This window comes from Thamnophis sirtalis, unplaced genomic scaffold (assembly GCF_051295495.1).
Source record: "Thamnophis sirtalis isolate CommonGarterSnake01/CBP01778 unplaced genomic scaffold, rThaSir2_p1.2 scaffold_8, whole genome shotgun sequence".
Lineage (NCBI taxonomy): Eukaryota > Metazoa > Chordata > Lepidosauria > Squamata > Natricidae > Thamnophis > Thamnophis sirtalis.
The window spans coordinates 44,670,672-44,693,903 of NW_028261388.1; the positions used below are offsets into that span (position 1 = coordinate 44,670,672).

The 23,232-nt window shown below is 32.7% G+C and overlaps 1 protein-coding gene across 1 annotated transcript; it reads right to left on the bottom strand.

The window, feature by feature from the left end:
• Positions 1-2,303: 2,303 nt before the first annotated feature.
• Positions 2,304-21,974, bottom strand: LIPI (lipase I). The gene is made up of 10 exons (XM_014053509.2): positions 21,863-21,974; positions 17,895-18,265; positions 16,251-16,359; positions 15,305-15,406; positions 14,199-14,288; positions 13,319-13,483; positions 10,375-10,470; positions 8,464-8,575; positions 6,850-7,023; positions 2,304-5,174 (listed from the first exon to the last, which is right to left on the bottom strand). Exons 1-10 carry the CDS (start codon positions 21,972-21,974, stop codon positions 5,078-5,080), a joined length of 1,428 nt encoding a protein of 475 aa, XP_013908984.2. The 3' UTR covers positions 2,304-5,077.
• Positions 21,975-23,232: the final 1,258 nt, after the last annotated feature.

Sequence of the window (23,232 nt, forward strand, 5' to 3'; positions counted from 1 at the left end):
ATCCCATATCAAAAAATATTTTATATTTACTCAAAACTAAAGATTTACCTTGCTTTACATCCAAACTTCATCACATTTATATAAATCAATATGAGTGAATTAAGCTGCAATAAATAAGAACATTCAGTTTCAGCTGTTTTAAGCAAATATCCTACTTGTATGTTCTAATACAGAAAGTGAGCTTCCTTTAGAATTTGAACAATATGCAACATATTATATGAAACATGAAAATACAGGCTTTTGAATAATACTGTTTTGGGAAAATGGATTAACATAGTGATAACAGTACTACCTATAAATTCTGGGATTTGAAGTTCATGCAACTTTCTAATTCTGGGAGGTGAAGTTCATTCATCATAAAATTGCCAAACTTGAGAAATATTGTCTTAGCCTTTACAAATGTCCTTCACATGAAGAGCATGACACAAATATAGTTTCCTTCTAAACTAGCTAATATAATACAATGTTTCTTCCTACCTTTCTTATGAAACATTTTATATCCAAGTAGATTTAAACTATATTTATATTCACTAAGGATATTGACATCATAAATTTATTTGCCATAATGCTATCAATCTCTATTTCACTCTGCAAATTTCATAAATGACAAAAATAAATGTTTCCAAATCTTTCTAAGCCTTCTATCATAAAAATGAAAAACAGCTTACACTTCTCATTACAAGTATGTGCTAATAAGGTCTCTTTGTCATTACCGCAATAAACTAGCTGCATATTCTTAATTTACTCCTGGGATAAATTTTTGTTGGATGAACAGGCACCTTCTAATACTGTTAAAATCAGACTAATATAAACAAACAAAAAATTAATTAAATCTAAGGATTGCTGCCAAATTCTAATTTGTGGATGAAATTCATTGGGACATAGATGAGACTGCTTTCCAGATTTTGTCATGCTTCAATTTGGTTTTCCTCATGAGTTCTGCAGTAATAATCCCATCTAATGTTCCAGCCTCTAAAGAGCTACTAAAGCCAAACATTTACAAAAATAAAATGCACATCTTGAAAATTGGTAGTTGAAAGATGCAAGTTTCATCCAAGAAATTATTGCTGAAAAACCTAGTGCCAGAGCAATATTCGTTTCATTATTTTTATTTAAATTTTAAAATCCTAAAATGTATATAGTGCTGGCACATTTTAACTTCCCCATAATTTTGGATACAAGTTGTTGGCAGGATGCTTATTTTATATTTATAGTCTTGTATGCCACTTGCTTTTTTGCCATACAATGGATTTTTTCAGAGATTTTCTCAGACAAAAGTACAGTTCAGACTTTACAACAACATCCATCCACTGATATATTGTCTAATTATTTCCATTATTTAGCAATAATTAACTTGACTGTTAGAGGTAGAAACTTTTTTTTTACTTTGTAAAATGCATAAAAAGCCTAACTTTGAAGAGAATGAAAGCAGATCCTATGAGACTCAGTTTACTTTGGCTATCTACAGTATGAGATGTTTGAGTCTATAAGTTCAGATGAAATAGGCAAGGTCCTTAGAACTATCATGACATCAACACTATCATGAGCTGATGATTGTTAAACATCTGGATGTTGCAGGTGGTTTCAAATGCAGTAGGGTTGGCAGTTATGCACATTTATCAATTTGCAAGTTACACATCTGTTTCATAAGCTGCACAGCTTGGTAGTGTTAGTATGGTAGAATGGTGGGATATGACCGCTATGTCCTGGTACAGCGTACCGGTGCCTGATGGGACCACCAGGTACTGTTCCAGTACGGTGCTCCTGAGGGCCTGCCCGCCCGCCCTCCTTACCTGTATTTGAGCCAATTGGGGCTTTCACACATGGAGCATACAGTGCCTACGTGACGCTCCACCAAGCAGCTAGAGCATTTTGGGTGGTAAGTATGCATGTGTGTGCTGCACACATGCTGTATGCATGCATGTGGTGGACGCCCGGCCCCATTGCAGCATACCAGTTGCAATGGGATCTGGAACCCACCACTGGTATGGTACCAGTAGTTATCTATATGGCCCTTCATGGGATGGACTGGGTTATTTGTGGAATTACTTCTCCAATGGTGTCTATCAGTTGTGTGAGATCCAACATAAGTGGCATGCTAAGAGTCCTATCAAAGGGTGTCACTTGGCAAGACCTAAACCACAAACTCTTTATATTATGGTACCTTTTCTTTGGAACATAATCCTCCAGAGATTGCCTGGATCCGGTTGGTCTAATGTAAAGTCTTCAAAATTTCTCTCAGGTATGGAGCTTGAAACATACTGGAAATACTGTGAAATAATTATGCTAATAGCTGCTTATGGTTTATTTCAGCTGCTGTTTATATATTGCTATATTGCTATTGTTTTTACTGCTGTTTAAAATCAAATAAACAACCATACAAGTTGAAAAAAGTAACTAACAAAATAAAATGTAACTTTCCTTTTAGTTATACATGACATTTCATTAAAACATTTTCTTCCAAAAATCCAAGCTTCTTTTAGCTTGTAGTTGATACATCATAATGTGTTTCACATAAAACATTTTTTTTTCAGAAATAGATTTTTATTCGCAATCTTTATTACTTTTTAAATTTTGCAATATTGAATTAACCCAGTACAACAAAAATGACAGTATTTTTTGTTCTTATTGTTATTCAACATGCTTTAAATTTTAAGTTGCTATCTATATAGATATAGTACTATCTATATATTATTAAGCCTGTTTGTCTGTTTCTAACCTTCAACTGGGCAAAACAGTGCATCTAGGGTCATATTTTTTTAATCAATGTGCTTCAAATACAGAATGCCAGGTCCCGAGACCCATGATTCCTATGGGAATGAATTTTGGGGAAGCTGTGACCACTTCAGTACTACCATACTGCAGCTGTTTCAGCATTGGTGAGCCACAGTCATTTGATTATCGTATTCAATGCTCCATGCTGGCTTCCCAGAAGTCAATAAGATGCTGGAAGAAGTAGAAACTCAATTGTGATTGCTGATGCTCCTTGACAACTTGTCACAAGCAAGATAGCAGGAAGCATCAGCAGTGGGAAAGTTGGCAGGAAAGATTACAAGTTGCTTGGGTGAGTCTCTCCCCTCCACACAACTTCACTGCACACATATCTTGCACCCTTTCTGACCCATGTTGCACCCTCCCAGTCAGTGCAGTACCACTTGCAGATCTCTGTGCACCCTTCCTGACTCATGCTGTACATTTGACACATTTAAATCTACATACAAATTAATTTTAAACTTATTTGGTATACTACGTCTTCTGTAACTTCAATAATATACTACCTATCATATCAAGTCATTTTGAAGACCAATATTCAAAAATACCCATCAAAACATTTTGCTCCATTGCTAATTAACAAGAAAAAATTATTATCTTGTAGCTCCCACAAGTGTCAAACATTCAATGTATCACTATCATGTTTCTTCTTTTAAAAAAATCACAATTTTTCCATGCTAAGAATTATTGTAATTAATAAAAAATATACTTCGAAGTCTAGATGGATCCTTAATCTTCTGTTAGCTTTTCAAAATTCATATTCTAAGTATCCTTTTGCTGTTTAATAAAAAAAAACTTATCCAGAATGTTCAAAATAATATTCAACAAATTCTTTCTTCAATTTGCTCGCCTTCAAATAAAGTAAAAATTTTCCAGTGGGAAGAGTATAATCTGTCCCAAGTAATGAAGGAAACTAATCCAAAAAGTGATTAAGAAATGGGGTTCCTTATGCTATTAGTTATGAAGAGGAATCTTCTCAACTAATGGTCAGCACCTAGTGAAAGTTAGATAAGGGCCAATAGCAATCAAAGGAGACACTCAGCCACTCTACTCATAAACAGACTACAATTCTTGATATCTATAAGAAGCAGCTGTTTGATTCACATTTTCCCCTTAGATCTATTTTCCCCAAAAAATGGTCCAGCATGATCCATAGTGAATCTTCACTGTCCATTTCCCTTTCTACTTACTTTTCTCATATACTTATATACATTTTTAAACTGTGCCAGATCTTTAACTGGTCAGTTTAAAGATTTCAACTATAAATATTTTTCTCACTTTGCTCTTGCTTCTGGTAATTTGCTCCATCCATAATCTTCATTTTGTAGCAGAAGTGGGTCGCAGGCTGGCCATGCCCATGAACCAGTTCCCCAGTCGCCGCCGTCACCACCACCAATTTTTTTAGTTCTATGCATGCGCAGAACAATTTCCTTTGAACTGTGCATGTGTGCACAGCGCACATCCAGTGCATGCACACAGAACACACACATGAGCAATCTGGCAGTAACACTAGCTAAAACCCACCCTTGTTTTATAGCTGTGACTGCTTGCTTTAATCTCAAAGGTTATTTCTTGTGCTAGCATCAGAGGGAGTCTTTTTCAAATTTCCTAGAATTTTATCAATATCCTGAACAGTAGACATTGCTTCTATTGCTTACAATTTTAAAATTATGTTTAATTAGAAATCCCCATGAATTCCCAACTTTATCAACAATTATGTTGCAGGCTTGAACACATTTATTCTTGATTAATTTTATCTCTAGTACATTCATTAAGAAAATTATTGTATCCTTGTTTTTTCAACTTCCCAAGTACATGTCCTTTCACACAAATGTAAATCTGTGAGACATTGTTCAGTTTTATCATCATAGCATCTGTTTATGATATTTAGGGTTTTTGCTGTTAACGCTAATGGAAAAGTTGCTTCATCTATCCTCAAAACCCAAAACTTTTTTCAACAATAGCATTAACATATACATTTTAATGTAGTATGATCCTGCATTTAGTGATGAAATTATTACTGTTAATTTCAATGGTATATCACCAACATTGTGCATAAGACTGAAATTGAAATCTTCTCAAAAAATAATTCACAGCTCTGAGTGCTTTTTAACTAGAAATTGATTGCTAACATATGCAACTAGGCACATGAAAAATATCTTAATTTCTTTTAAAAGTTCATTCTGTGATCTTCAGAGGTAATCATAAAATTGGCAAATTAACTTTCTTGAAGGGAGCCAATTAAACTTGTTACCAGTTCATGTTGGTCTTTTTAATTTTACTTGTATGCAATATCCTGAAATAATCAATTGTCTTGCATATTTATCTCATAGCATGGGATAGGTGTAAAAGTTGTTTCAACATTTTCCACAAGTATTAAATCATATCTACATAACTGGATCCTGTATAGAGAGAAGAAAATATACAATCAAGAAAAAGTGTGTTTTATTGTTATTATTGTCCCTAAGTAATATTCATCCTATACTTAACCAGTGCTTTTAAGAGAAACCAGGACTGATTTTCAGTGTGTTACCAATATAATACAACATATGATAGCAGATTCATCTGTCCCCCCTATTCTTTGTTCTTCACAAGTCTATCTTTTTTCTAGTCTTATTGTTCTTGTTTTTGTATTCTATTATTTTACATTTACTTTGTTTAAACTTCCTTTTTAATATTATTATTATTATTATTATTATTATTATTATTATTTAACAATAATAATATATTAAACCATATCCAAAACAGATGGGAATAAATTGTAATCTTATTTATTCCTCTACTTTTAATTCTTTTACGCTTTGAACTGATCATCCAAAGTTATTTTAAAAAATCCATATTGTACTGTTTCCAAATCACATATGAAGATATATGAAAACACTGCTTTATACACACTCAGAAATGCTTCCGCCCTCAAAAAAATATTTTAGAATAAAAGCCACTGGTCTTTGCAAAAGTCTTTAGGTATCACCCAATAGTCAAACCTATTAAATAGGTAAACCCCAGAATAGTCATCCACAGCTAAGTGTTATAGTTTAGATATGTGTACCTTAGTCGCAAGCTATCTGGCTGACATTTCAGAACTTTTTAAAATAAATTAAGTGTTGGAACAATTATTTTATTGCATAACCAATTATTTTATTGCAAATGCTGAATAAAAGAGAAATCAATTCTGGGGGAAAGCATTTCTGTTTCAAGCAAAATAATTTTTTAACCAGCTACTAATTTCTATATAATATGCACCAGTCTTTATTTGAGAAGTGATTTCCATGACTGTTCCTGAGATGGAGCAACCAATACAACTATACAATATAATTAAGAATTTTTGCAGTTGTAATTCTGCTTTTTCAGCCCCACAGTATATACAGAAAAAAAAAATCTTTCTAAGACATTTAACGTATAAATAAATTAAAAAGATAGTAAGAATATATTTCTTCTCTAGATTTTCTCAACTTCTAAGCTAAACTGTTGGCAATCATTAAATTAATGTAATTCTTAGATTATTAGCTTACATCTATATATTTTCTATCTAATTGTGTTCTGATTTGGTACAGATTTTAAAACTTGTTCAAATTAGTATTGTTAAAGTACCTACACTCACACGGCAGACATCCTACTGAAAATATTCCTCTCAGATCAGAGGTGGGTCACTACCAGTTTGCACCAGTTCAGGCAAAATGGTAGTGGAAATTGTGACTTGGTCGCTGAACTGATAGGGACGGCAGGCTGGCCACGCCCCGGAACTGGTTCTCCTGTCGCTGTGGCATGTTTTTTTTTACATTTTTAATGTTCTGCGCATGCACAGACCTATTTACAGGCAATGCACACATCCACAGAGCAAATTGCGTTCACCGAACTGGCAGTAATGCTGGCAGAACCCCACCTTTGCCTCATATGTAGTTTTAGCAAATTCTGTACTCATTTTCTGCCTCAGTTGTAAAAAACAGTGCCTTCAATCAAAACTATTCTGTCATCTGTAAGTGTTATCATTGAGCAACAGGATTTGTGGTTCAGCTATCTTTTCTTAAATTCTTTTTTCATATCATGAAGCTATCACAAAATGACAATATGTGTTACCTTTCTGGATATGAAAGAGATTTTAATCTCATTTCGAGAACTCTAAGCTTGTACTTGGGGCCCACTGTATTCCTTGTAGAAAATGTCAAAGCAATTGCTGAAATGTTTCCAAAATCCAGATAAAATCCAGCAAGTATCTTTGTTTGTCTATATTGTTGAAATACAGTGGCATCACTAAAGAAGAAGAAAAAAGAATTATACAATGTATGTGCCTTTATAAAATAATGTGTCATGCAATGGGTTTCAAAGATCATTAAAAAACAAACAAACCAGAACAGAATATACAAACGACTATAAACCTTGGTCCAGGCAGAAGCAGCAAGAAATATATTTTGACAACTGGATTCTCAAATATATCCAGTATAGATTGTAACACCACTGTGGACTGATCTACGCAAGGTCTTATTATACCTTAAGCCTGTTCAGCTGAACAAGCAAAATTAACCATTTATTTGTCCACAAGAGATCAGAAGCAGTGGTGGGATTCAAATTTTTTTATAATACCATAAGTACCTTGTGTGTGTGTGTGTGTGTGTGTGTGTATACACAGACACACACACATATATGAATTTATATGGTAATTTTACAATTACTATAAATACCTTGTATTTACACAATAGCAATTTCTGAATTTGCATGTACTGATATAAAATTATTAAATTGAATGCAAACATTCTCTTTTTCTCCCTCCTGTCGTCTTCCTTCTTTCCCCCTTTCCTCCCCTCTCTCCTGATATACTGTACTAGGCAGGTAGCAAAAATAAACAGCATAATTAGAAAACAGAAAGAAAATCTGACTGAAATAGTATTTACTCAACTTTGCATTCTGCATCTTGCATTCCAAGATCACGGGGCTCTACTCGCAGTCACTCATGCCTCAAGGTTGGACTATTGCAATGAGGCTATCCATGAAGAAAATCTGGAAGTGTCAGCTACTTCAGAATGCAGAATGCAACAGAGCAGGCAGTTATGTGCTTCTGTACAAACACATGTTTATACCTTTGTTTGGCAAGCTGCATTGTTAACCAATCTGTTTCTAAATTCAAGGTGCACATTTTTATGTTTAAAGCTATCCATTGATTATTTGAAGGACTGCCTTTCTCAGATTATATCTATCCATCCAACTTCACTGTATAATTTTGTATCCCACCCAGAGTCACTTGACTGTGAGGTTGGCAGCTACATAAATAAGACTAATAAATAGCATACATACAATTTCAATACAGATAGTCCTTGCTTACTGATTGCATCATTTAGCGATCATTAGAAGTTAACAATTGTGCTCCAAAATAATTTTGTGATTAATAACTACATTTCAAAGGGTGCGAAATTCCAAAGGTTGGGAGAGTAGGGAACAAATAAAATATAGTCATGGTCATGTAATTTCCCATTTTGCATCTGCTTCATTTAACGATAGAGCTGCTGGTTCCAACTATGGTTGCTAGCCAAGGACTATCTCTATTATGTTTTTTCTTTGCATATTAACTTTCAAGCTTCCATTCTAATTCAAAAGTCATTTATCAATTACTCATTTTTTAATCTTTATTCAACTAGTTCTTATTATAGCCGATACTATTTTGCATAAAGAATACCAAAATGAATAAATATATCTCACCTATTAATTGTGGATTCTACTGTATTTCCTGAATTATCTGTTATTTTTATATTTATGAAACCTCTCCTAGTGCTTTTATTCCATGTAATAATATCCAAAGAATAATGATACACTGTGGGAGATAGAAAAAATGTAATTTTATTTTGATTTATTTGCCTCTTTTTCAGAAAGGAAAAGAAAAATCCTGGAAAGTGGACTTGAGTTTATAGAGCAATCGGAAAGTTATATATCAAGAGACTACTGAAAATGTTCTCAGGCTAGAATGTCAGAATAATGTATACATTTCAGAGCTAGATGCATCATAGTAGGTAACAGCTTAATGCTAAGCCATTTTATTGAAAAATGTACCTCTTTTTAGCAACAACCTTTTTTATTATACTGAGATTGATCAAAATGCACAATTAATGGCAAGATGGAGCAAGGTGAAATAGCAGGTAAAATTATTATCCTCTAATTAATCATGATATAAATCTTACATATGATACCCTTATAAATTTCACAGATGATATGGATATATCTTGCAAGTGCTATATATTCCTTATATTTTTCTTGTTTTTGTTCTATATTCTATAGTAGCTGTACTTACTAGGAAAATATTTTTTTAAAATTACTCATTCTATATTACATTTCTGATAGTAAATGTAGAACATAATGATATTTCCTAAGTGAGACATTCAGTCACTTAATTTCCATAACTCTGGAAAGATAGATCATTATATAAAATATATTGTATGAAACATAACAAAAATAGTCTTCTACAACAGGCATGTAAACAATTGATCTGAACTCTATAGAACAATTATATAGATTCTTACAATGAATTAATTTCATTGAATTCATCTAAATTTAGTATTAAAATACTTTTGGATATTCAAATTCAAATTATCACTTGCTACTAAATATTTCTTGTCCTTCGCCTTTAAAAACCACATAGTTTGTTCTGTTGGATTCATAATTATCAGTAAAATTCTGTATGCAAAGAAAAAGTATAGCATTACTTTTATCATATCCAAAATAGCCAATAGTCAATATAACATTTTCCTAGCCGTATATTATATCACCCATATATTGCCTCCTTCCTAGAACTGAGAGAGAGCGACTGATCCAAAGTCAACCAGCTGACTTTGCAAGACTAGAACTCACAATGTCCCAGTTTGTAGTCTGTGCAATTTTTTGAAGAGTTAACCACTGCACAAAACTGACTATATTGTGATATTGCACAATAGAATAAATGGAAGTCTGGTTTGAAGTATGAAATGTTTCTAATAATATAATGCTATTATATTTAACAAATATGGTGCTCTAAGGTGTTACATAAAGCATTCCAAAGCAGATCCATCTTTTAGTCATGTCTATCAGACAGAATTAATGATTTTTCAAATACTGAGCTATTATCTCTGCTTCAAGTTCTGTTTAGCTTGCAAAGACCTTGAATGCAGCTATTTAAATATCAGTTGAAAACATCAACACAGAAACATACAGAAACACACACAGCCCTATTTGTAAGACGTACTAGTACAGCTCTCATATGGACCTTTTATAATGCATGGTAGTAAATATTTACTAATTCTCTGTTTCATTATACTTCTTTTCTTGAAATTCATTTTGTTATTATCTAATATAAATCCATCTCTTTCTCATTTTTATCAGCTCATTTGTCATCTTTTACTAGGTTGCCCAGATAATTTCCTGCTTTTAACGTTTTTCTCCAAGCACATAGATCTTTTCAGCATCATACTATTTTATAAATAAAAGTGTAATAAAAAAGGTTTAATCAGGGATATTATGTCAAGTTATCTCGACAGTAAAATACACTGGGTTTTTTTTCCTCCTATTTTTTCCATAGCATGAAAAAAAAAAAGAAAAAAAAGAAAGCTGAAGTAGATGCATGGAAAATAGTTAAGGACTTACTGCAAAATGGATCTTTGTCTGAAGTATCAAAGTAAGCTGTTGTCATGGGAGGATTGTTTTCAAGTAAATGATCCTTCCATTTATCAGCATAGTATCCTGAAATTGAAATATATTCAATACAAAATAAACAAACAGATGCAAAAAATACTAAAGATATATTATTTTATGATGCTCCGTGAAATTAACTTTCCCAGAATATAATAAAAATACCTAATGCTGCAGTTGTATACCAGAAAATCAAAATTCTGTTAGTTATTAGAAGTTATCAGCTAGATTTTAAGTGAATCTCTTGATTAACTCTTTTGCAAATTTCCCCGTAGTAATAATGTTATTAAGCAATAGCTTCAGAGAGCACACTGACATAGCAGCAGAAGCACTGCTACTGCAGACAGGTAGGCAGACAGGCAGGCAGGCAGGCAGGCAGGCAATTGATTTTTGATTGGTAAAGCAATTAGACCATAAATCAATGTGCCACCTTCTACTCTTTTCATAAGTTAGAAGTTGTTGGGAGGACAAGTGATTGATTTAGTACTGCATGGCTAAAAGAGAAGCATTTTAGAAATGTTACGAGTAAACAAAGTAAATAAATGTATTGGATTGTGTGCTGTTTGATCCTAACAAGACTGCTCACAATCTCACTTATCTTGTTTTAGAAAGATCCCACGTAATACTATGAATTAGTCAAAAGCTATGAAGAAATGAAGTTTGAAAAAGGAAAAGAAAGTAGTATAGCAATCCTGAAAGTGTGCGTGCTTTTTTAATGATTCATTCAGCAAGCAAACTGACTGATCAGGTTTATATTACAACATCATGGATGGCAATAATGAAACAACAAGTAGATAAAGCATACTTTCAGTGCACATAGGTAATTTGCATGTTTTATTATTAGTCTCCTCATTTGAGCAGCTAAACAAATGTACAGAAATAACAGCATTCAAACAAGCCATGGTCAGAAGCCAGTTTAAAGTATTATTCCTAATCTACTTTTCTAATTATCTTTTCAGAAAAACGGAAGTAATCTGTGTTAGTAAATTGTTCATTCAGCTGTGATTTATAATATTAGGATTTCTGGTTTAATATGAAGTAAAATATGACCAAGGTGCAACAAAGTCCCAATGGATTTCTACAACCAACAGAGAGAGCCAAACAATCTTTGATCAGGATGACAAAATATTTAATAATGTAAGTTTCATCAGCTTTTATCAGATATATTTCATCAAATATATCTAGAATATGTAAATTGTATAAATCCATTTAACGGGTCCTAGCTTTTATTCACATGATGCAGAATGTCCTCAGAAGGGGAATCTGCCTACTATAGCTGAAGACAATCCTTGATGCAGCTTGGTCATGTACCGGTAGGACTTCAAGTACTCAGACATACACCCCGCAAGTAAAATGTGACCAACTCATAAAATTAGTGTGTTTATTTGTATATTTAAGAATTAATGCTCAATTCTTTTAAAGCATAATGATAGTGATTTTTTTTAAAAAAGTATTTCTTTGCCTGATGATTTAAAAATAGTGCACCTGTTTCATTTTTATTTCTTTTAGGATATATTTTAGGCATCTACATATTTTTTAATTCATCTGCAACAGGAAACTTTATAGATATCCAGTTCTCTTGAGCTATCTTTCACTCTCATAGTGCTGTAATATGGAATTTTCCAGTTTTGGAAATAAATTTTAAGATTCCATCAAGTCTCACAGCTTAAAAATACAATTTCTGACTCTTCCTTGGAGTGTTAAAGTTAATAAAATTAACCATGATGAATTTGGTTTCCACAATACCCAAATTGACATTCACCCTTTGATTCTGATGCAGTGTCAGCAACATATGGGTAAAACTTATTGCATATTGCTTGAAATGGAGTAAATACAGAACATATACATTTTCTTCCATAAAGAAAATAATTCTCAATTTTTTCCTAGTCATCTTCCTGTAGGAACAACAGAATATGATGGGATCTATAAGACACTAAAATAATACTTTTACTGTAAAGCAGTATATAAGTCTAAGTGCTATTGCTATTGTGAGATATTACAACATTTTTTTGCTTAAAATCATATAATTTGGAAAGATAATGTCAAATTTTACAACAGTTAGTAGTGATAATTTGATGTTTTGGAATCTCCATTCTCAGCATCATTGTTATTATCTCATTACATGCACCAGGGATCACCTACAATACATTCAAATACTAACCTAAAAATAAATGTGTAGAATCTGAAAATAATGGAAAAACTTTCTTGGTAATTGTTCTTAAATGACTGTTTTTAAAATGAAATTAACAGCTAAGAAATAGTTGGAAATGTTTTATAAATGATTCAGAAAGTTGAGTTTGAAAATTAAGATATCTGCTTATCTTGTACTCCCATCTTAGAAGGGTTACTCCTGTTTAAGACACAGACAGCCTAATGATTCATTGGGAGATATTTTATCTGTCTTTATTATTTTTACAATTAACTCAAGGTAGCAAACATATCCAACGCACCTTCCCCCTTCTATTTTCCCCACTAAAACAACTGTGAGATTATTTGAGCTGAGAGAGAATAACTAGCCCAGCTGGCTTTCATAGCTAAGGTGGCACTTGAACTCATGATCGCCTGCTTTCTAGCCTGGTGCTTTAACCATTATACCAAACTGACTCTACTACAAATTGGAGGTGAGAGTTAAGTGAATATCTCTTGTGCAGTGCAGTGACTTTGGTACTGTGTTCATTTTTGATATAATATTTATATAATATGTGTTTTATAGTTTAAAACCGACAAAAACATACATGATTCCAGTTTTCTTGCTGACAAATAAACTGGATAGCTTTACTCCTAGAATATTTCACTGTATCAGATTTTAAAAGCATTACATAATAGAATGTTCTGAATATTGTAGAATGCTGTCTAAGAAAGTTTCCATAAAATATTATCTGAAACACATGACTCTTACCTAATACTGGGCATGGGAGCGATTTAAAATTACAGCTCACACATTTTCCATTCCTGTAATCTTTATACGATTCACAAGGATATGCAGTTATATCACACTTATGTTGTAAAGATGACATATACAAAAAAACAGATCTCTGGTGATCACATTTGAAATAAGATGCTCCTAGAAGAATCAAAAAGTAAACTCAAGAGTATGTAATCATGTTCTATTTTTCACAAAATAGAATAGCAGCAGCATTTCAAAATTAGCAGTAGTTGCTAGTTAATATTTGAATGGGAGACTCCCCAGAAATTCCTAACTATAGCTTAAACTGGAATTGCATTAAATTAAATGACATTCTGAAAAACCATTTCTATACAGCTATCAAAAATCCAGCACAGATCTCCCCTTAAAACACAAGAGCAGAGAGTGGCTTTTTGCCTTTTACCTCAAAGCAGGAAAGCTATCTTCTGCAGTTCAGTCCCCTATTTCTCCTTTTCCCTTTCTGAGTTGCTTATTTTGCTCTCCCAGCATTTCCCAAGCAAGGTCCAACTAAGAATACCTAGAGATTTTGTGTAGTTGATTTCTCACCATGTGTTCTAACTACAATAGTGCTTTCTGTCCTTCCTAGGCAAAAAAGGAAACTTACTCATATTTTAAAATTTAAATCCTAGTGTATGCCTGAACAATCTAGATTTAGACTTGTTAATATATAGCACTCAAGAGCAGGATTCAATGAAAGTTTAAATGCATATTAAAAATTATTGAAAAATCTGATTCTATACAAAATTGTAATTTTTTTAAAAAAAATACACTAACAGAATTGCCTTCATGAATGACCTCACTACAATTAAACCCCTCAACAAATTCCTATGATAATTAATGTATCTATATTTACCACTAAGTATTGTCTTTGGACATCCGGGCTGATCTGTTCCTCCATTTGGATAGAAATCAATGTTTCCCAAAGACTCCTTGATACCAAAGCCTAAAAATGAAATACATAGTGAAGAAAAAATAAATAAACCATCTTAATCACAATTCTCCTGTCCACAAAAAAATAGAGCTTAATCTCTCACATATTTGTAAAAGGATTAAAAATAATAAAAATAAAAATAATAGCATTAAGATATCAAAGAGCTAAGGATGTGTATTTCCAAACCCCTGGAATTTATAATTATCACTAAACTACATACAGGAATTCTAAATGTTTCATTGAAACTAGTCATAAAATAAGGTACTGATCGCTTCAAGGAGCTTGGTTAGGAGATGAAATGGAATCTGCAAGGATCAAGGTGATGGCCTAAAATTTGCTGAAATATTTGCTCAAATTATGAATTTGCTTTCAAATTCGTAATTTTGTATCTTAGCTGTAAATTTACATAAAAGGGAATTTCCTTTCATATGCCAATGCTAAATTGATTTTTATCCTCTGTTGTTAATATTTTAAAAATAATTTTAATATCTTACTGTAGTCAACACCATCATGAGTTTAAACAGTTAATACTTTTGAACTAAAAAGTAGGATTTTTAAACAAATATTAAAATATTGAGGTTTATCTTCTGTTCATAATTAGGATTATTACTAAACTCACTGGTATTAACTTGGTTAAAGTTTCTAATGAACTTAAACAATTTATACCTGCTGTAAGAAATGTATTTTGAATTGATATTTTTAAAAATAGCTGCTCCAATGTGGTACTGTAGTTTAGAAAATAACTTTTTTTGTATCAGGAATGTCTGCAATTCAGAGACAAATGAAAAAGTTCTGGCTATGTTTTTGCCCAATCTTTAAGCACAAGTCTTTCAGCATATCCTAAGTACCTTTTTGGATTCCAGTCATAATAATTGCATACATCCTGGCCAAAAGTATGTATTTTGAGATGGTACTTATTCTCTTATAGATATGTACAGATTCTGTTGGAATCACACCAGGAAGTGAAGGGGGGTGAGAGGGACTCATTCAAACACACAATGCTCAAAATCTAAATGTGCAATAATTACCATCAGTATCAGAATGAATGACATCCACAAACTGAGCATCAGTATGATCCAGCCTCTCATTAGCCAGCTTTCTGGCAAACAATGGACCTGCTGGGTCAAGACCTAAAGAGTAGACGCAAAGCAGAGTTCATAATAAAAATATGCAAGCATTGTTTAAATGTAAATACTATAAGTAACACAAAATTAACAACAAAACAGAGTAATTATTTAAAAGACAAGTAAGCTTCTCATTTGCGCCCCCCTTCCTAACAGCCTAAATCTTAAATGTAGTTCCAGCAATCTAATTAATGTATACGTATGGAGATATTACTAAGGAGACACTAATGAAAAAGACAAGTTGCAATTTTAAATAGAAAGTTTCGACAATGTGCACACTGATAGAAACTTCATGTTAGAAAACATGACATAACATCATTTTATGAAGAGATTAAAGGTTTGTTCAGCAATCAAGAACTTAGGTCCAAGTTACGCCCATTGGTGTCACATTACACTTCTTTCACTTGAGATACAGCCTAATTTGAAGGATATTTTCATTTAAACCAATGCACTGATATCTCTATCAAACCATAGTAATGTATTAGATTTGGAGGGTTTTCTTGGCCATTTTTCCGAGCCATTAGTTAAGTTTACTTTGTGAACTTGTGACATATATCACCATTGTGAAAAGCCCTAAAACTGGCAAGCAGGCATAGCAATGTCTAGAGAAGATCATACATCTCTCAAACAACATTCCTGTGATTTTCTTGTTTATAGAAATGTGTGGTGACACTGCTGAGTTGCACAATCTTTATTTTTATTTTTCATTTGTAAAAAAAGTGTAAAAATAGATTCCAATTGCAATACTTTATATGAAAGAACTGTGCTATAAATCATGTTCCAAACTAGCCAGCTTCTAAAATTCAACCTGGAAGGACTGTTTGAAGTTTATTCAGTTTGTAAGCCTTACCTGTAATTCTTCCAATTTTGCCATTATACGTCTTCCCAACAAATCCAGCTATATGAGCCCCTAGGCTTACACCAATCATATAAATAGAATCAATAGCAACACCATTCTCCTGTGGGGGGAAAAGTTATGGAAAGAGGGTTATAGAAATGTAAATCATAGAATATTTGATATAATTAGGAAAGTCAAACAGAATTTATTCTAGTTCCTGACATTGACATCTTGTCAATATGTTATACTGTATATCCAAAGATTTTCAAGAATAATTAAATAACTTCAGAATAAAAATATGAAACTGCAGCAGAAAAGCATATTTCATCTCAAAAATGTGCTCTGTTAGTTTATACATAAAACTACAACACATCAGGATGATTTTATCTCATTTTCTCCTCTTATACACTACAACAGATTGAGATAAATTTTATGATAGTGCCACATAGATTACATCCTATCCAGAAGCACTCCAAAATCATCATCAGCTCACGGAGAACAAAAGAGATATTTGTAAGTGGCATAAGGATGTTGCACATTTCACTGTATATAGTTGAACACACTTGAATTGTTTTGTGGAAAAAGAAAATGAAATGATATTGTTGTAATGTAATCCTGATTAGTGATTGTGTATTTACAATACATTAATTTGTATCATAAAGTGGAGAAAAAGCTTTCAGAAAACTAGAGTTTGATTTCTAATACAGTGAAATGAAACAGTATAGACAAAGAAATTTGTATCTATGTATTTCAGTAAAGTAATTCTGATACAACAATGTGGAGTTAGCCTTACATTGGCAACAAGGCTGCCATCTGAAATCAAATTATTCCTAGGAACAACTACGATATGGTAGTAAGTGCTATATATACGGACATATAATTTATGAATCTTGTTACATGTTAACATTTTTCATGGTTGGAGTTTTCCAGTTTCCCAACCATAAAACGAACTAAAGTTTTTAACACCCAACATCACTTAGCTATACTCTGTCTATTCACATTATTTTCTTATCATTGTAAAATTTATGACAGTCATTTCAGAACTTCACAAACATAAAGCAGCCACAACCTATGTTTGTAGTTTGGAGACTAATTTTTATTTTATGTATTTTATTTTAAAACACATTTTATTTACAAATAAGTGAAAATCCACGTGTTACTCTTGCAATGATCACACATTTACACTTTGGGTAACCATATAGAAATAGCATGTAACAGAACAGATTTATTTATTTATTGTCCACTTTTAATATTTTTACCAATAACCCAAGTTGATGAACATATCCAACACACCATCCTCCTCCTATTGTCCCCACAACAATGTCCTTGTGGCCCAAAGTCACCCAGCTGGCTTTCATGACTAACATGGAACTGGAACTCACAATCTTCTGGGTTCTAGTCTAGTACCTTAACCACTAGACCAAATATACTTTATATTGTAGTTGTATAAGCATTGCTCACAACAGTCTGAATACATGCTCATGCATTTTCCAAGAATACAAAAGCATTGTATATAAAGTAGATGATCCCCTATTACAGCCCAGAACTCTTTTACAAGAAACAACAATGAATATACAGTACAATCAACCTGATAGAATTAACTGGGCAAGTAGATGAATCTTTCTTTGATATCAGTATTATATATAATTTTCTTACCAACATTTGATCAATAAGATGTGTTAAGCTGGGTACTACTTTCTTCGTGCTAGAAACAGCACCAAAATAATTCAATGTTGTTGCACCCCGATTCCAATCTACTATAATGATGTTGAAATCTTCTTTTTCAAGCAGAAGATCTTTAATTGTATCAATCCATATTGGAGGAGAACCTGTAAATCTATACCCATGAATGATAAAAACAATATTCTTGGTTACATTAAAATGTGTAGAAGTTGTTATATTGTGTTCATCAAGAAGCTCAGCACAGTCGTTATTTCTTCGTGTGTACAAAAGCAGTTTCACCTTCACATCTGTGCCAATCACAGCATTGCCAAAATTAAGATCTGTGAATTTAGGACATTCTTGACCTAAATTTGTAAAATATAAATAAAATAAACATTTGATCAGTATGATTTTTAAAGATCACATTGCATTTCATTTTTCTGCAAGACATCTATGGAATCTCAAATAAGAATATTTTATTTAACTTTACAAACACAATAAATTCAGACCAGAATTCCTGGTTTATAAAAGACCAAATCTAAGAAGTACAAATTTTATGCTGAAGAGAGATAAATCTGACATAATTGGGCTGAGTTCATCCAATTATTCTTTGTTTATCCCTTTTAAAAATAATATAAATTTAAAAAGCTTATAAAATACTACAGAATAACATCGTTATTAACAAAAAAAATTCTACAAATTAGGGCTCTTAAATTTTTATTTAACATGCTTTAAGGAATAGATCCAGGATTTTGAAAACACAATTTATTTTGCTTGTTCTGGATGAAAGCAATTCTGATTTGTTGATTCCAGAACATGATTTGAAAGAATTGAGTTCAGCCCCCTCACTACCTAGCATGGAAAATGCATACAAGAATAGACAGGTATAACTAACTCTTAAAAAAATAAAATATTCAACAGAAATGCTCAAATCGTTGGCATGAGGACTGAATAAACTGCCAAGAAGCATCGGATGTTATTTGTCAAGTAATCTTATCTTCTACAGCATTTAACTGAATGTTTATTTATATTTTGGGTTTTTGTTATTTTTCTAAAGAAAAAAACCTTGTGAAATTGCTACTGATGACATGCAGAGTCTTGCATCTTCACCATTAATTTTAAAGATTGTTTTGGAATGTTCTATCTTTGGTAATACAATAATAGCTCTTGTAGTCTGCAGTCTACCTACCTTTCCACACTTATTCCATGAGGAAAAAAACCAACAAAGCTCCTTCCATAGGGCTTTTTCAAATCAGAAATCATGGACAGTTGCAGAATGACACAAGGTGTGTAAGTACAACAGTTTTTCCCCAGTGTTACAATAATACAATAACTTCAAAAGCATGATTAAAAAAGTTCCAAGGCAACCAAGATGATCACAAGTGGGGCACTTGTTGTTATCTAAACCATCTTTTTCAGGTGACTATGCAAACTTGAAAAATGATGTAGCTGATTGAACAGCTGGTTTAATTTCTCTTGTGGAAACCATGGTTGTTTTAATTGGTAGTGCAGTAGAAAGGTGATGTGCTCTCTTGAGATCTGAAGCATATCAGAATCTTAGGCAGAACTTTACTAAACACTGGTCATATTTTACAAAATATTTCAAAAGCTCCCCTCCCCTCTTTTATGGCTATAATTAGGTTTACATTTACTGTCTGTTATTGAGGGCATACAAATATGAATTAAATAAAACATGGGAACAGATTTAAAATCAGTTTCCAGATTTTTTTCTTATTTTAATCAATAACAACAACAAAAATATACAGTTTGGATATAAACCAAGACTTATCATAGCAGATACGTTTCACCAGCTACAACTTTGTCAATTGTTTGTCATTCCTTACCACTTTCCCATTTCTCAATTAATGTAAAAGTACCAAGCAAGGTTTTTGCAAAATGTGGTAAGATGTATGCCTAGCATGTGTATGGCCTGGGGGTACTAATTACTAGTATTACTCTTATTTAATGCTATACATTTAAGAAAAAAAGAGCTTTTGCTATTGACTGATACTCAGAGATCTCAGGATCAAAAATTCATTGATAATCTGCTGACCCTTTAACAAGCAAACATCTTCCACCATTTTCAATGGTAGTCCCAGATCATCTAGTCAAGCATACTGTAATACAGCTTTTATTTTGCACTCTTCTACTCAGGATGCCTTTGAACATTTGGGTGAGCTTTGACCCATTATCACCAGTATTCTAATAAATCTTAGTTAGCATAGTTGCTCAGACGATTTTACCAACCAACTTTCTCTATATACTACTACAACTTTTCTTCTTGTAATTGGGCAAAACAGTGCTTCACAGGGCAATAATTTTGAACCAAGGTACCTCAAATGGGTACCTCAAATTTTATAAAACATTTAATGATGTAAAAACTATCATAAAACAATAATGCAGCATAATACAAAATGTCATAAAACATTTCTTGTGCTAATGTTCAACATGGGTTATTTTTATTCTTCCCAACACCCCCTCCAAAATTCACATAGCTTCAGGGATCCATCTGTAGTTAATATCAAAGCATGGTTGACTGCTGGTTTGTTCCACTGCCATTTAGACAAATTAACTCTAACACAGTACTGCTGTGGAAACCTAACTTTTATATACTTCAGTTGTACTAGTGTTTATAGCAGGAGGGATCAGGTGTTTAAAGCCAAAGTTCATTTTTACTTTTACTTCAGCCTTTGTTCTTGCCATTTCTGTTCAGATAAGATAATACCTTGAGGCTAAATATGAATATAAGACAACCTGACAGTTAAAGGCTGCATTTGGACATAAATTAGTCTCCTAGCTTAACCTATGCCGTTATGCTAATTTAAATCAACATCAATACAAAATTTCACAATGCTTTTCAATTAATTCTGTGAATCAAGCCTGACTCTACTCTGAATTGGGACTGCAGGTTCATAAAAGGGAAGATTTTATTTTATTTGTAATTTATTATAATAATGCATACACGACCCTAAAAACAAACATCAATATATTCAGTGTAATCTAGTTTTGACTAAATTCCTAAATATATATCTTTTAAATCATGTAAACAAATGAACATGTTATGCCTTCTCTAATAGTGTTTTAGCCACATGCCACATGTTTAATAAATAAGCCATAATTTATTAGACTCAAAAAATAAAGTGTGGTTTACAAATCAAAAGGATAGTTAAGTTCACATAACTGTCCTTATCTTGGGGTAGGATCAGTGGTGGGTTGCAGGCAGTATGCCCCGGTACAGGCGTACCGGAGCCCGCCCAGAGCACCGGATACCATTCCGGTATGGTGCTCCGGAGGGCCCACCTGCCCGCCCAAGCTCCTTACCGGAGTTTAAAGGCTTCTGCACAGGGGCATGGTGCATACAGTGCCTGCACGATACTCCAAGGAGCAGCTGGAGCATCGCAGAGGGGCTTGAATGCATGTGCGCACTGCTAGTGTACGCACGTGTGCTACACGCGTCCATGAGGACGCTACTGGCCCCGTTCCAACTGTACTGATTGAAACGGGATTTGCAACCCACCACTGGCATTCAAATTAATGAATAGTAACAGCAGTACTCATAAGTATATAACACAATGCTCAACATGTGAAGTCCAAACCAATAATGTGGTTTAGTACATTGTGAATCTAATGAATAACTTTTCAAACTTACACTATGTCCTTTTAACTCAAGATATTAGAAAATGTAACACCTTCTCCATGCTTCTGATCTAATGCTGTAAAACCTATTGCATTAAACTGAAATAATGAAATCACATAGAATTAATCTAACAACACATCTTTATATAGAAATTCAAATATCCTGAATTGTTCTACATTAAAAACCTTATAACTCTATTCAGAAGACTTTTAATTCAAGTTTCATACTAGTATTTAAGATAATGATTCATTATTTCTTTTTAAAATTTGATTATCTTTTTTTTCTGATAAAATGTTCAGAAGTAACATTTCAATGGCTTTCTTACCTGCTCTCACACAGTATGCCACAAAACAAATGAAAAAACACAACCTCAACATTGAGAGTATTTGGAAAGCAGCCTGTAATAGAAGGATGATACTGCTATTTCCTTGTAACATGTTGATTTTGCTTAAATTAAACGTCACCAGGCGTTGTACACTGAAGGAAGTACTTGGCAGATTAAAGTCCAGTCTTAGAGTTTTTGCAACCTACAGTTCCTCCTCCCAATTTAAATAGGCGAGGCAGTTTCTTTTCCTGAGGGGTTGTATATCTTTTAAATCACGAAAAGTTCTTTCCTCGAGATCCTCAAAACCAGATATTATACAGCCTTTTTACAGTACTTGATCTGCTATGAACAGGCAATTTTGTGGCATATAAAGAGTACAGGAAGATATAATAATTTCCATTTACAAAAATAATTGATTTCATTTATTTGAATGTTTAAACATCTACACATTTTAATACTCAAAATATAAAGATGATATAGATATATGTAAGATTAGCAATTTGGCAATATAGCTTTTTCCCCCTACATACAATGGTTCTGTATTTTCAAAAAAAACTTGTGGTTTTCTCTTTTAATATTATTTAAGTCTGACAAAGAGTAATATACCCTTACTAAAGAATTTAGGTATTCCAATTAACATCACATAAGTACTAAAACCAAGTATGATAGAACAGATTATGATGTTGCTTTCCCCTTACAATTCACAGTAATATATTAAGTCTTGATTCTTTATTTTTTTATTTTCTTGTTTTGATGTATCATTATTTTATATTGTATTCTCTTTATGCTACTTCATGGAAATCTCTTGATTTTATTAAATGTATTTTTATATTGTCTCACTAATCTATTTGCATGCTTCTTGACCATATATTTGGCAGTTATGATGACTGGAAGACATTCTTTTGGAAAATCCTTCGAACTTGTCAAAAGAAAGTAGCAATGTACCTTCAACAAAAGAATAGAGAAAAATCAAAAGGTATGCTTCTAAATTTAAATGTCTGGTTTTCAGAATAATTATACTTGGAAAGCTAGCTACAGTATGCTTAAATAGTCTGTTGACTGAAATAGAGAACGAGTCAAAAGAAAATTGCTTAATACACAGACCAAAAAAGAATCAGAAGATGCATTAGAAAATTATACTGTATCATCAATGTATGTCATCAAAGAGGCAATACTATCCTGTCAGAAGAGAAGAATTTATCAGCAAAACCAGGCAGAGGAATTTTACTTTTTATGGACTATAAGGAATGAGGAAAGACAGATGTTGGTATCAATCTTCCTCTTGGGAGAAAATAGCAATATAGACACTAACCTCAGAGGAAACAATTTGGTAGTTTCAGTTATAGCAGTTGCTAAGAGATTTAATGCTT